Source organism: Lampris incognitus, chromosome 15, assembly GCF_029633865.1.
Source record: "Lampris incognitus isolate fLamInc1 chromosome 15, fLamInc1.hap2, whole genome shotgun sequence".
Lineage (NCBI taxonomy): Eukaryota > Metazoa > Chordata > Actinopteri > Lampriformes > Lampridae > Lampris > Lampris incognitus.
In genome coordinates this window covers 48,975,415-48,987,905 of record NC_079225.1, presented here as the reverse complement: position 1 = coordinate 48,987,905, position 12,491 = coordinate 48,975,415, and the positions used below count along the sequence as shown (strand labels likewise).

At 45.9% G+C, this 12,491-nt stretch overlaps 1 protein-coding gene across 1 annotated transcript in view; it reads left to right on the top strand.

Moving 5' to 3' along the window:
- The window catches only part of LOC130124904 (inverted formin-2-like), a 51,869-nt gene that overhangs the window by 16,078 nt on the left and 23,300 nt on the right, over window positions 1-12,491 (top strand). The window contains exons 9-12 of the mRNA XM_056294249.1: window positions 3,893-4,032; window positions 4,372-4,433; window positions 10,421-10,523; window positions 11,359-11,444. Coding sequence (XP_056150224.1) covers window positions 3,893-4,032; window positions 4,372-4,433; window positions 10,421-10,523; window positions 11,359-11,444 — 391 coding nt within the window. The remainder of the gene's footprint in view (window positions 1-3,892; window positions 4,033-4,371; window positions 4,434-10,420; window positions 10,524-11,358; window positions 11,445-12,491) is intronic.

The window sequence follows — 12,491 nt, the reverse complement described above, 5'->3', positions numbered from 1 at the left end:
ACCGGGACGCGAACCCATATCTCCCGCATCGCAGGTGACATCAGTAACCGCTCTACTAAAGGGTCCGACCCGTTAGCCAAGGGCTAAGCGAGCCTATTCATCCGTGATTGTTACATTACCCCCCTCCTTCGGGAAGCGCATCTGCGCGCATCCCACTTCTGAAACCAATGTAGCGAATTCGGGGGGCAGCCCCGTCGGACCGTCACAGCCAGGACGCGAACCCATATCTCCCGTACCGCGGGCAACATCGCTAACCGCTCGACTAAAGGGTCCGACCCGTTAGCCAAAGGCTAACGTGTCTACTTATCCATGCATGTTACACTACCCCCCTCCTTCGGGAAGCGCATCCGCACGCATCCCACATCTTTGAATTCGGGGGGCAACTGCAGGAACCGCCACAGCCGGGATGCAAACTCGTATCTCCCACACCGCGGGCGACATCGCTAACCACTCGACTAAAGGGTCAGACCCGTTAACCAAGGGCTAACGTATCTGCTTATCCATGCACGTTACACTACCCCCCTCCTTCGGGAAGCGCGTCTGCACGCATCCCACTTCTGACACCAATGTAGCATTTTGATCCATAATGAGGCCCAGAGACACGATGTCAGGTCAATTGGTGAGTTTTATTGCCCTTTCTTATTACACCCACGACTCGCACTAGCTTCTCGCCACGTAGACCAAAACATGACGACACCCACTTCCTCTCGACTCCCGCTCAAAGACCACCCCCAAAAAGCCCTCCTCCATTCGTTGCTAGGTTACCAAATCCTGATATGCTACATTAGTTTAACCCAAGAAATATAGTTGGGTCCAAAGCCGGCTCTTGAAAGTGCATCGAAAAGGAAACCCCATTCCACCCGATCAAAAGCCTTCTCCGCATCTAAGGCAACTACAATTTCAGGTGAAGCAGATTTCGACTGGGTGTATATTATATTAAAAAGGCTACGAGTATTATCGAAGGAGTGCCTACCCTGAATAAATCCTGATTGATTGGGTGAAATAAGGGCTGGGAGAACCCCTTCAAGGTGCTTGGCTAAACATTTCACAAAAAATTTTAAATCTGCATTAAGGAGACTAATTGGATGATAGGATTCACAGTGCAGAGGATCTTGCCTCTGTTTGTGGTAGCTGACCATCTGAGAGGGATTGATTATACATTTTCAGGAGTAATGGGGAGAGTTCATGTGAGAACTTCTTAAAAAATTCTACTGGAACCCGTCTGGCCCAGGTGTTTTCCCCGACTGCTTACACTTGATGGCTTCCCAAACCTCTTCCACTGTCAAACTGCTATCAAGGTTGGACTTCTCTGCATCTCTAAGTGTAGGTAAATTCCATCCTTGAAAAAAGGAATCTGACTCATCAGTACTGTTATTACACTCAGATGTATATTAGTTTACCATAATACTCAGCAAATGTATCATTAATTTGTTTATGATCTGTAACCGTGGAACCAGAAGTGGTCTATATTTGTGTAATTTGACACAACACATATGCCTGGCGTGCCTGGTGAGCCAAGAGTCTGCCTGTTTTGTCCCCAAATTCATAGGTAGTGTATTTAGCCCTTGAAAGAAGATGTTCAGCCTTAGCTGTTGAAGCTAAGTCAAATTCTGTCTGAAGATGGATCCAAGTAGCATGTTACAGACAACCATCCGATGCTGCCTTGCTACGTTCTCCCCTGTCACCACCTTGCAGTCTCCAATCCCTTTTAGATCACGCCTTCTACATAAAATATAGTCCACCTGTGTGCACTTTCCTCCACTCTCGTACATCACCCTGTATTCTTCCCTCTTCTTGAAATATGTATTCACCACAGCAATTTCCATCCTTTTCACAAAATCGACCACCATCTGTCCTTCCAGATTTCTCTGCTTGACTCCATACCTTCCCATCACCTCCTCATCACCTCTGTTCCGTTCACCAACATGTCCATTGAAGTCTGCTCCAATCACCACTCTCTCCTCCTTGGGTACCCTCTCCACCACGTCATCCAACTCGCTCCAGAATTCTTCTTTTTCGTCCATCTCACACCCAACTTGCGGGGCATATGCGCTGATAACATTCAGCAATACACCTTCGATTTCCTGCTTCATACTCATCACTCTGTCTGACACTCTCTTCACCTCCAGCATGTTCTTGACATACTCTTCTTTCAGAATTACCCCTACCCCATTTCTCCTCCCATTCGCACCATGGTAGAAGAGTTTGAACCCACCTCCGATACTCCTGGCCTTACTCCACTTCCACCTGGTCTCTTGCACACACAGTATGCCTGCTATTCTTCTTTCTATCATGTCAGCCAGCTCTCTCCCTTTACTAGTCATAGTTCCAACATTCAAAGTTCCGACTCTCACCTCCACACGCCTACCCTTCCTCCTCTCTAGCTGCCTCTGGACATGCCTTCCCCCTCTCCTTCTCCTTCACCAAACAGTAACATAGTTTCCACCAGCACTCTGCTGGTTAGCAGTACCGGTGGCGGGCGCTGGTAACCCGGGCCTCGACCGATCCGGTATGGAAATCTTATTTATGATCCGTATATTTGATTTGGCAAAGATTTTACGCCGGATGCCCTTCCTGACGCAACCCTCCCCATTTGTCCGGGCTTGGGACCGGTACTAAGAATGCACTGGCTTGTGCATCCTCAGTGGCTGGGTTAGAGCGTTGCAGGATATGCGAGGGAGTATTTCAGGCCAGCTTCGCGAAGCATTTTCTTTACCGGATTGAACGCAGCTCTCTTCCGCACTAGGTCAGTGCTAAAGTCCTGGTAGATGCTAATCTTTGTCCCGCGATATGTCAGCTGCCCCGATCTCTCCCAGGATTGGCGCAGAATCTGTTCCTTAGCTTGATAGTGATGCAGGCATACAATCATGGCTCGAGGAGGCCCGTTTGGCAGCTGTGGTCTGATGGCGCGATGAGCACGGTCAACTTCAGGTTTATGAAGGAAGCTGTCCATGCCGAACACCTCGACCAGGAAGGATTCCATAAATGAGGAGGGATGGCTGCTTTCACTTTTTTTTCTGGGAGAACAACAACTCTAATATTCTGCCTTCGTGGTCTGTTTTCCTGATCATCCAGACAAGCCTGAAGCTTCTCCTTTTCAGCCTTCAGGTCCGCACAGGAGTGCACCAGTGTAGCAGCTCTGCTATCCACATTGTTCAGACCGTATTCCACCACTTGGATTTTCACTACATGAGAGGAGACTATGGATTGCAATGTGGCGACTGTGCTTCGGAGCGCAGAAAGGATTTCATCCCTCATAGTGTCGAGCATTCCCTTCAAATCACCACGGGTAAGTTGCTGAGGGTTAGCCGCTGCGACATTAGCATCGATAGCTTTCAGGCTAGCATTAGCTTCTGTAGCTTTGCCTCGTGTGGTATGGTTATTGTTAACCAAAGCCGCGTTTGCGCGGGTTTATTGCTGTCCTACTGGGCTTAGCACTCATCGTGCGGTCTTAAGTGTTAGCCAGATTTTACACCAAACTCTTATAGAAAAAAAAACGTGAGTGTTCGGTTAAAATAAGTTGACGATGTAAGTTATGAGGAGCGCCCGAATTCGCATCTTTTCTCCGCCATGACACCGGAACTCCCCGTATGTTTTATATGTCTTGCTATCTATTACTATGTGTGATGTAGCCTGGGAGGGCCTACTACCTCATTTCCTTGTGCATCTTGTATAATGACAGTAAAGTTGACCTTGACCTTGATCAAACCTTTTCCATTCTCTCTATGACAACTTCCTCTTTGGTCACTTATTCTCTTTATGTGAAAGACCACAAGAAATGATCTCAGATGTATTAAATTACCGTGGAAAGAGAGCCGGGACAAAGTGACATACTGCAAATCAAATGTGAAGTCCCCTTTTTTATTTTCTAAATGAGTTCTCTTTCCCCCAGCGAGTCATTCCATGTGGACATCTGTCCAATCAAAACCAGTAGAGCCGGACTACTCCAGCATAGAGGAGCTGTTCTGTCTCCCTCAGACGGAGAGCAGGACTAAAGGACCCACAGCTGCTGCCAAACTGGAACACAAAGAGGTGAACCAACACAACACAATGGTTCAGCGGTTCACTATGTGAAATAAACTGATCAGGAATACTGTTCATACAGTGTCATATGTCCTCATGTTTCATGCACATGGGCTAAACAGCCATAAACATCCCATGTGGGAATTTTAAATGAATATTTTTTTCACCCAAAATCATTTAGTTAAGAAGGCAGCACAGAAAACACTTATTAAACACCAAACCAAACTGAATGCAAGCAGGTTCAGCAGTGAAGCAGTGGCATGGGTTGAAAAAAAAAATTTGTTAAATCATATTTGCTCCTGTCTTCCCCACACACTTCATCAATATTCCTCTTTTGTCCATCCACAGATCTCCTTTATTGATCCCAAGAAAAACCTCAACCTCAACATCTTCCTCAAACAGTTCAAATGGTGATTTGTTTTATTTCCGTCTATGGCAGTGTACATTATTGTTGTTTCCCACACAAGTTAATATGTACTATCATATATCCATCTCATAATGTGTCTTTCTGTGAATAATGTGATTGCTATCCCTATCTGAGAAGAAGCATCAAGAGATGAAGATGATGACGCAATACAATGACATTGGATGGAGACATTAGAGTTGATCTGATTGGCTGAGTGACATCAAGTTGTTTGGATAAACTCTGCCTATAAAACCAGTCTTATCAGAATCGGAATCAAATCGGAATCATTGGCCATGTATGTTTGCACTACATGGAATTTGACTCGGGTTTCGTGGCTCTCAGTATACTTCAATCAGTCAATCAAGTTGTATTTAATATAGCGCTTTTCTAGCTGCAACAGCCACTCAAAGCGCTTTACGTTTCTAGTCAAATCTCAATTTCAGACACCTTTTATAACGGAACACAAGCCGTTTTCTGTGCAATCGCGACCCATTTCTTATGCGTAAGGCCACCAAAATGTGATTTACACCATTAACTTATTCACGTGCGCAATAACATGCGTCCAAACAGCATCTGTAAATGTGAGCAGCCTTTATAGCCTCCAGGGATGTGCAACATGATCCAGAAAGGGTCAGCGTGGGTGCAGGTCTTTGCTCCAACCAAGCAGCCACACACGAAAGTCTATAAATCAAAGTCCTCAGCAAAGACTATTGGTTGACTAATAGAATCAGTTGTGTAACTGCTTGGTTGGAACAAGACTATTGTTTGACTAATAGAATCAGGTTTGTGGTGTGTAACTGCTTGGTTGGAACAAAGACCCGCACCCACATCGACCCTCCCTGGATCATGTTGCCCACCTCTAATCTAACCTGATTTAGCATGCCCAGGCATGCCTAAAACAACATTTGCATGCCCAGGTATGCTATGACTGACCAAAACAGCTTGCTTTGTGGGTAATATACTAGTAGACATAAAATATGATGGGAAATCGCAAAAATAGGTTATAGTATCTACAAAACAGTATGTGATGGAAAAATTTTAAGGTAATTTTCATGATCAGCAGCCCAAAATACACAGAATACACCGAAGTGTTCAGGAAGCAAAATCTTTGTTGTCCAGTAACTATAGTTACTGACCTCCAGGCCTCTCCAGGACAAGAGGTCACAACATCATTGAGCAAGTCAAGAGCTTTTCAATTTCATTATGCTTGGCAATCAGAGAATACCTATTGTCAAAAAGGTGATTGGTTGCTGATGTAAACCAGCAAAAGCTACGTGTTAACAGATGATATTCTCTGAATAATTTACTATTTATGAAATAATTTATCAGAAGTTAATTAGCTGGTATGATTAAATCTCTTATCAAGTAGGATGTGACAGACTTATCTGATAACACCACAACGCAACAATCTTCAGATATATACACAACGATTGACTTATACAGGTGAAAGAGGTGATAAAGTGCAGTAGTGCAGATAATAGATCAGAGATGCTGCAATAAATATTAGCAGGTTACTTACATGCCTGAGGTAGATGGACATGACAGAGCATACAAATAAGTATAGGTAAAATGTACAGTACAGTAAATATTCCACGTCCCGAGCAAAAGATCAATGTTAGACTTTGCGGTCATATCATCAGATATGTGGCCATATGTTTTGGACACTTAGGTGAAGAGAGGAGCAGAGCTGTCAATTGATCACCACCTGGTGGTGAGTTGGATCAGATGGTGGAGAAGCCTGCCGGACAGACCTGGCAAAGCCAAACTTGTAGTGAAGGTGAACTGGGAATGTCTGGCAGAGGCTCCTGTCCACGAGGTCTTCAATTCCCACCTCCGGGAGAAGTTCTTGTGTATCCTGAGGGAGACTGGGGACATGGACTCTGAGTGGGCCATGTTCAAAACCTCTTGCAGAAGCGGCAGGTAGGAGCTGTGGTCATAAAGCCATCGGTGCCTGTTGAGGTGGCAACCCAAGAACCCGCTTGTGGACACCGGTGGTGAGGGAAGCTGTGGCTGAAAAAGGAGGCCTTTCGGGCTTGGTTGGCCCAGGGGTCTCCTGAAGCAGCAGACAGGTACCGGGAGGCCAAAAGGGCCTGTGGCTTTGGCAGTTGCAGAAGCAAAAACTCGGGTGTGGGAGGAGTTCGGTGAGGCTAGGAGGATGACTTTTGGTCGGCCTCAAGGAAGTTCTGGCAAACTATCTGGCAACTCAGGAAGGGGAAGCAGGGCTTGACTCAGGCTGTGTTCAGCCAGGGAGGGGAACTGCTGACCCAGACTGGAGATGTTGTTGGGCAGTGGAAAGAACACTTTGAGGAGCTCCTGAACCTGGCTAACACGTCCTCAGTGGAGGAGGCAGAGTCTGAAGACTCGGGGGAAGCCCCACTCATATCCCTGGCAGAGGTCTCCGAGGTAGTTAAGAAGCTCCTCGGTGGCAAGGCACCAGGTGTGGATGAGATTCACCCTGAGATCCTGAAGGCTCTGGACATTGTTGGGCTGACTTGGCTGACATGCCTCTTCAGTGTCGCATGGAGGTCGGGGACAGTACCTGTGGAGTGGCAGAATAGGGTGGTGGTTCCTATATTTAAAAAAGGTGAACGGAGGGCGTGTTCCAATTATCGGGACATCACACTGCTCTGCCTCCCTGGGAAATTCTACTCTAGGGTGCTGGAAAGGAGGATCTTACCGATTGTCGAACCTCAGATCCAGGAGTAACAATGCGGATTCTGTCCTGGCGGTGGAACAACAGACCAACCCTTTTACCCTTGCGGAAGTACTGAGGGAGGCATGGGAGTTTGACCAGCCAGTCTACGTGTGTTTTGTGGACTTGGAGAGGGCTTACGGCCGTGTACCCCAGAGCACTCTGTGGGGGGTACTGCAGGAGTGTGGGGTACCGGGGCAATTGCTACAAGCCAACCGGTCCTTGTATAACCAAAGTGAAAGTTGTGTCCACATTCTTGGCACAAAGTCAAACATGTTTTCGGTGGGGACTCCACCAAGGTTGTTCCTTGTCTCCGATTCTGTTTGTGATATTCATGGACAGGATCTCAAGGCACAGCCAAGGTGATGAGTGTCTCCATTTTGGGAACCTCAGAACTGACTTTGCTCTTCGCAAATGATGTGGCTGCAAACCACTGGGGTGGTTTGCAGCTGAGTGTGAAATGGCTGGGATGAGAGTCAGCACCTCCAAGTGTGTGGCCATGGTTCTCTACTGGAAAATGGTGGATTGCTCCCTCCGGGTAGAGGATGAGTTGTTGCCTCAAGTGAAGGAGTTCAAGTATCTTGGGGTCTTTTTCACGAGTGAGGTTAGGATGGTGCGGGAGATTGACAGACAGATTGGTGCAGCATCAGCAGTAATGCGGACGTTATACCAGTCTGTTGTGGTGAAGAGAGAGCTGAGGCAGGCAATGTTCTCAATTTACCAGTCAGTTTTTTTTCCAACTCTCACTTATGGTCATGAGCTTTGGGTAGTGACCGAAAGGATGAGATTCCAGATACAAGTGGCTGAAATGAGTTTCCGCCATAGGGTGTCTGGGCTCAGCCTGAGAGATAGGGTGAGGAGCTCGGACATCCGGAGGGAGCTCAGAGTAGAGCTTCTGTTCCTTCGCATCGGAAGGGCACATCCCTTTGGAGGTTTTCTGGGCACATCCAACTGGGTGGAGACCCCGGGGTAGACCCAGAATTTGCTGCAGGAACTACATGTCCAATCTAGCCTGGGAGTGCCTTGGGATCCCCCAGGAGGAGCTGAGGGCATTGCTGGGGAGAGGGACGTCTGGAGTGCCCTACTTAGCTTGCTGCCACTGCGATCCGACCCTGGAGAAGTGGCTGTGATGAGATGAGGTGAGATGAGTACAGTATATACAACATGTCCAGTACAGTATATACAAAATGGTTTGATTTATTTGACAGTGTTAAGCATTCATTTGAATGACAGCTCAGGAAAAGAAACTGTTTCGATATCTGGTTGTTTTGGTGTACAGTGCTCTGTAGCAACTACCAGAGGGGAGGAGTTGGAACAGGTTGTAACTAAGGTGTGATGGGTCTGCAATGATGTTGCCTGCCCGTTTCCTGAGTCTGGAGATGTACAAGTCCTGAATGGAGGGCAGGTTGGCACCAATGATTTTCTCTGCAGATTAACTGTCCATTGTAGTCTGTCCCTGTCCTGTTTGATGGCCGAACCAAACCAGACAGTGATGGATATGCAGAGGACAGACTGGATTATTACAGTGTAGAACTGAATCAGTAGTTCCTGAAGCAGGTTGAACTTCCTGAGCTGGCAGAGAAAGGAGAAAATACATCCTCTGCTGGGCCTTTTTGGTGATTGTGTTTATGTTGGATGCCCACCTTAGGTCCTGGGAGATCGTGGAACCACAGACATCGTGCTGTTGAGTATGGTGTGTGTGTGTGTGGGGGGGGAATGTTGGGGGGGGTCTTCCTGAAGTCCACTGTCCAGGTTGTTATGGCCACACCAGAGGGCCAGCTGTTCAACCTCCCGTCTCTATGCAGACTTCACCATCCTGGATAAGGCCAATGATGGTCGTGTCATCCGCAAACTTTCTGAGTTTAACATACAGGTCTCCTGAGATGCAGTCATTTGTGTAGAGGTAGAAGAGTAGGGTTGTTGGCAGAAAACCTGTTTTTCAACTTTTCAGAGTAGCACCTTTTTGCCACTCTGATCTCCTTTGTGAGTATATTTTGGCTTAGTTGTACCAGATCCTATCTCCACTCCCGTAGGCTTCCTCTTTGGCCTGGCGAAGCTGCCTGAGTTTAGCTGAGAACCAGAGCTTATTGTTATTGAAGGCACAGAAGGTTTTGGTGGGCACACATGTCCTGTCAAAAGCTGGTGTAAGATGTCCAAGGTTCAGCGTTTTTGGTTTTTACCGATTTTCAATGAAAAATACCCAGATTTTTTAGAAGGTGCAGATCGGTTTACACCGATTTTTACCTGAATTTTATGTTTCCATGGAGCCAAGAGTTGTTCCTGTTCGTGTGAGGTTATGTAACAGTGTCCTCTTGTCGCGAAATTCGGCATGCTGGATGGCTTTGAAAATAAAAACCGAAAACGCTGAGCCTTGAAGATGTCACAGAGTAAGTACGTTTATCAGGTCTTTAGATGCATGATCCAGAGTGTTTTTGTCTTTGGTCGGACATTTAACATGCTGTTTGTATTTTGGCAGTTTGTGGCTGAGGTCTTGCACTGTTATAATCCTCAAGGATAATGAGCAGGGGGTCTGGATATTTGCGCTCCATGTTTGTAATTTGATCAGCCAGGTGTTTTAGCACCTCCTTAACACAGGTCTGGGGTGGGATATAGACACCAACCAGAATAAATGATGAAAATTCCCGCGGTGAATACAACGGTTTACAGTCAATGAAAAAGGTCTCTAAGTGAGGGCTGCATGATTTCTTCAACACTGTGACATCCGTACACCAACCTTTATTTATGTAGAAGCATATGCTGCCACCCCATTTTTTTCCCCTAATAGCTCTGTTTCACAGTCTGCTCAGAGGAGTTGGAACTGCAGCAGATTAAGTGTATTGTCTGGTATGTGCTCACTAAGCCAGGTTTCAGTGAGACACAGGGCGATAGATCTGGAAAAGTCAGAGTTTTTTCCATTTATGAGTAGGAGTTCGTCCATCTTGTTGGCCAGAGAGCGGACATTCGCCAGGTGAATTGACAGCAGCGCAGTTCTTAATCCTCACTGTCGCAGTTTGAGCACTCCAGGTCACTTACCTCTTTGGCATATTGTGTGCACAGGGCTGTACCAGCTAAAACCACAGCAAGACTTTTGTTAAAACATTCAGTAAAGTCAGTAAAAAAGTCTGTTCAGTTTTTCCAGTGGACAGTTGGCGGCTTAAAAATTCTTCCCTGCAGTATGTGATCAGTGAGAGGGTGCTGGACACTAAACGAACAAAAACAGAAAAAGTACAAGAGAGCAGAGAACCGAGGCTACCATCCACTGCGTCATCTTGTTTATTGTTTCCTCTTCGTGTTTGTAGCTCTCATGATGAGTTTGTGGATCTCATCCGGAGAGGAGACCGCTCCAGGTTTGATGTGGATGTTCTGAAACAGTTGCTGAAGCTGATACCTGAAAAACACGAGGTGAGAGGCCATGGGGGAAAAAAAATGTCCAATCAGCCTACTGTTCATAATGTACATCTCTCCCTGTTACTGGTATTGACGTCGGGGATTTTTTGGGATTTTATTAATCCATGTGAGTTGAAAAGTTTTCAGGAAATATCTGGATCTAACACACCTGCCTGATGAATTTTAAACTTGAACAAGCGAATCAGTGGCAATGGTCAGATCTTCAAATGTTCACTGTAAGATGATATTGATTGATTGATTGATTGATTGATTGATTGATTGAAGTTTGGAGGGAAAAGGTAGTGGTGTCTAATTTTCACTCAGTCTTCAGAAAGTAGAGGCCAGGTCTTCACAATACTTATTCTAAATCTTCTCTCTTATGGCAATCTCTTCTGAATACATTTTCCTAGCTCAGCTCTCGGCTTTAGGTACAAATGGAGATAAAATGAGGAAACACGATGGTGCCATGCTATAGCAACCTGGTGCTGCTGTACTTGTCTGTTTTTTATAGTTTTGTGGATTGAAAGTGTCCTCCTTGTATGTATTGTGTCGTTATATGTTTACTGTTGTTATCTTTGAGCACACCAAAACAAATTCCAAATCAACTGTAAAGTTAATATGGCAATAAATTATTGTATCTTGAATCAAATCTTGCTGGAAAAAGCCACCATGGATTTTTTTTTTAACCAACATCAGTTAAATGGATCTCCAAGCCTGGCAGGATCTGTTAAACCAAATCTCAATCCAGATCAGAACTGTCCCAATTTAGATGTTTCTTAAAAGTTCGCCCAATGCAGAGCCTGTTATCTCTTCCTATCCTCCAGTAGGTATTTTCCCTCTCCTTCTGCAGGTGGAGAACCTGAAGTCCTACCAGGGAGAGAAGGAGAAGCTTTCAGGTGTTGACCAGTTCTACCTTCGGCTGCTGGATGTGCCATGGTGAGGCATCCGTATACACCTAAACCTATTAACACAAACCATACCAGTACACATCTACACCAACATACAGCAACATAAAAATGTATTTTCCCTCTGCCTGATTTCATCTATTTTTGTATATGTCACACTTGGTTGTTTCAGATCTTCATACAAAATGTAATATAAGATGAAGTGAACCGAAAATTCAGTTTTTAAATGATAATCACATAGTTGAGTCGGTTCATCTGGACACAACATTTATTGAGAGAAACCTTTCATCACTCATCTAAGTGACCTCTTCAGTATCAACTGACTGCAGGTGTCCCCACCCTTATAAACAATACAGTGGCATAACGACCAAAAACTACAATCGGTTTCATATGCAAATTGCTGTGACCATTAACTAGAGTTACAATGGCCATGTGTACTATAAACAGAGGACTGGGGAATAGTTGCAATCACAGCATTGTAAGATGGCGACAGATGTACTGTTAGCCCCCCCCCCCCCTTGGTTCAGGGATGGTTGTTCCCTCTTCACATAGATGGCCTCTTCCAGTTCAAACTAGTGTTCCTCCTTATCAAGGAAGTGCACATCCTCATCCTTGACAGAGTGGCCACTGGCCTGTAGATGGTGTAGACTGTGGAGTCCTGGCCTGACATGTTTGCTCCTCTGTGTTGTACCATCCTCTTGGCCAGCATCTGCTTAGTTTCACTGATGTACAAGTCACAGCAATCCTCATGGCACTTACGGGGTACACTTTATTTCCGTTTGTGCCAGGGGACCTGATCCTTGGGGTGGATCAATTTCTGGCGCAGCGTGTTTTGGGGTTTGAAAGCAGCTGAGACGCGGTGTTTGGAAAACACGCGCCTCAACTGGTCCGACAGTCCCGCCACATATGGAATCACCACTGGTTTACACTTAGACCGCTGTTGTCCTTCTCTCTTCATTGGCTGGTGCACTGTTTGGGCTTCCTGGCTTTGACAAATACCCAGTTAGGATAACCACACTTAACCAAGGCCTGTGTAATATGGCATTTCTTACCTTCCTCAGCTGCTGTGTTGGTGGGG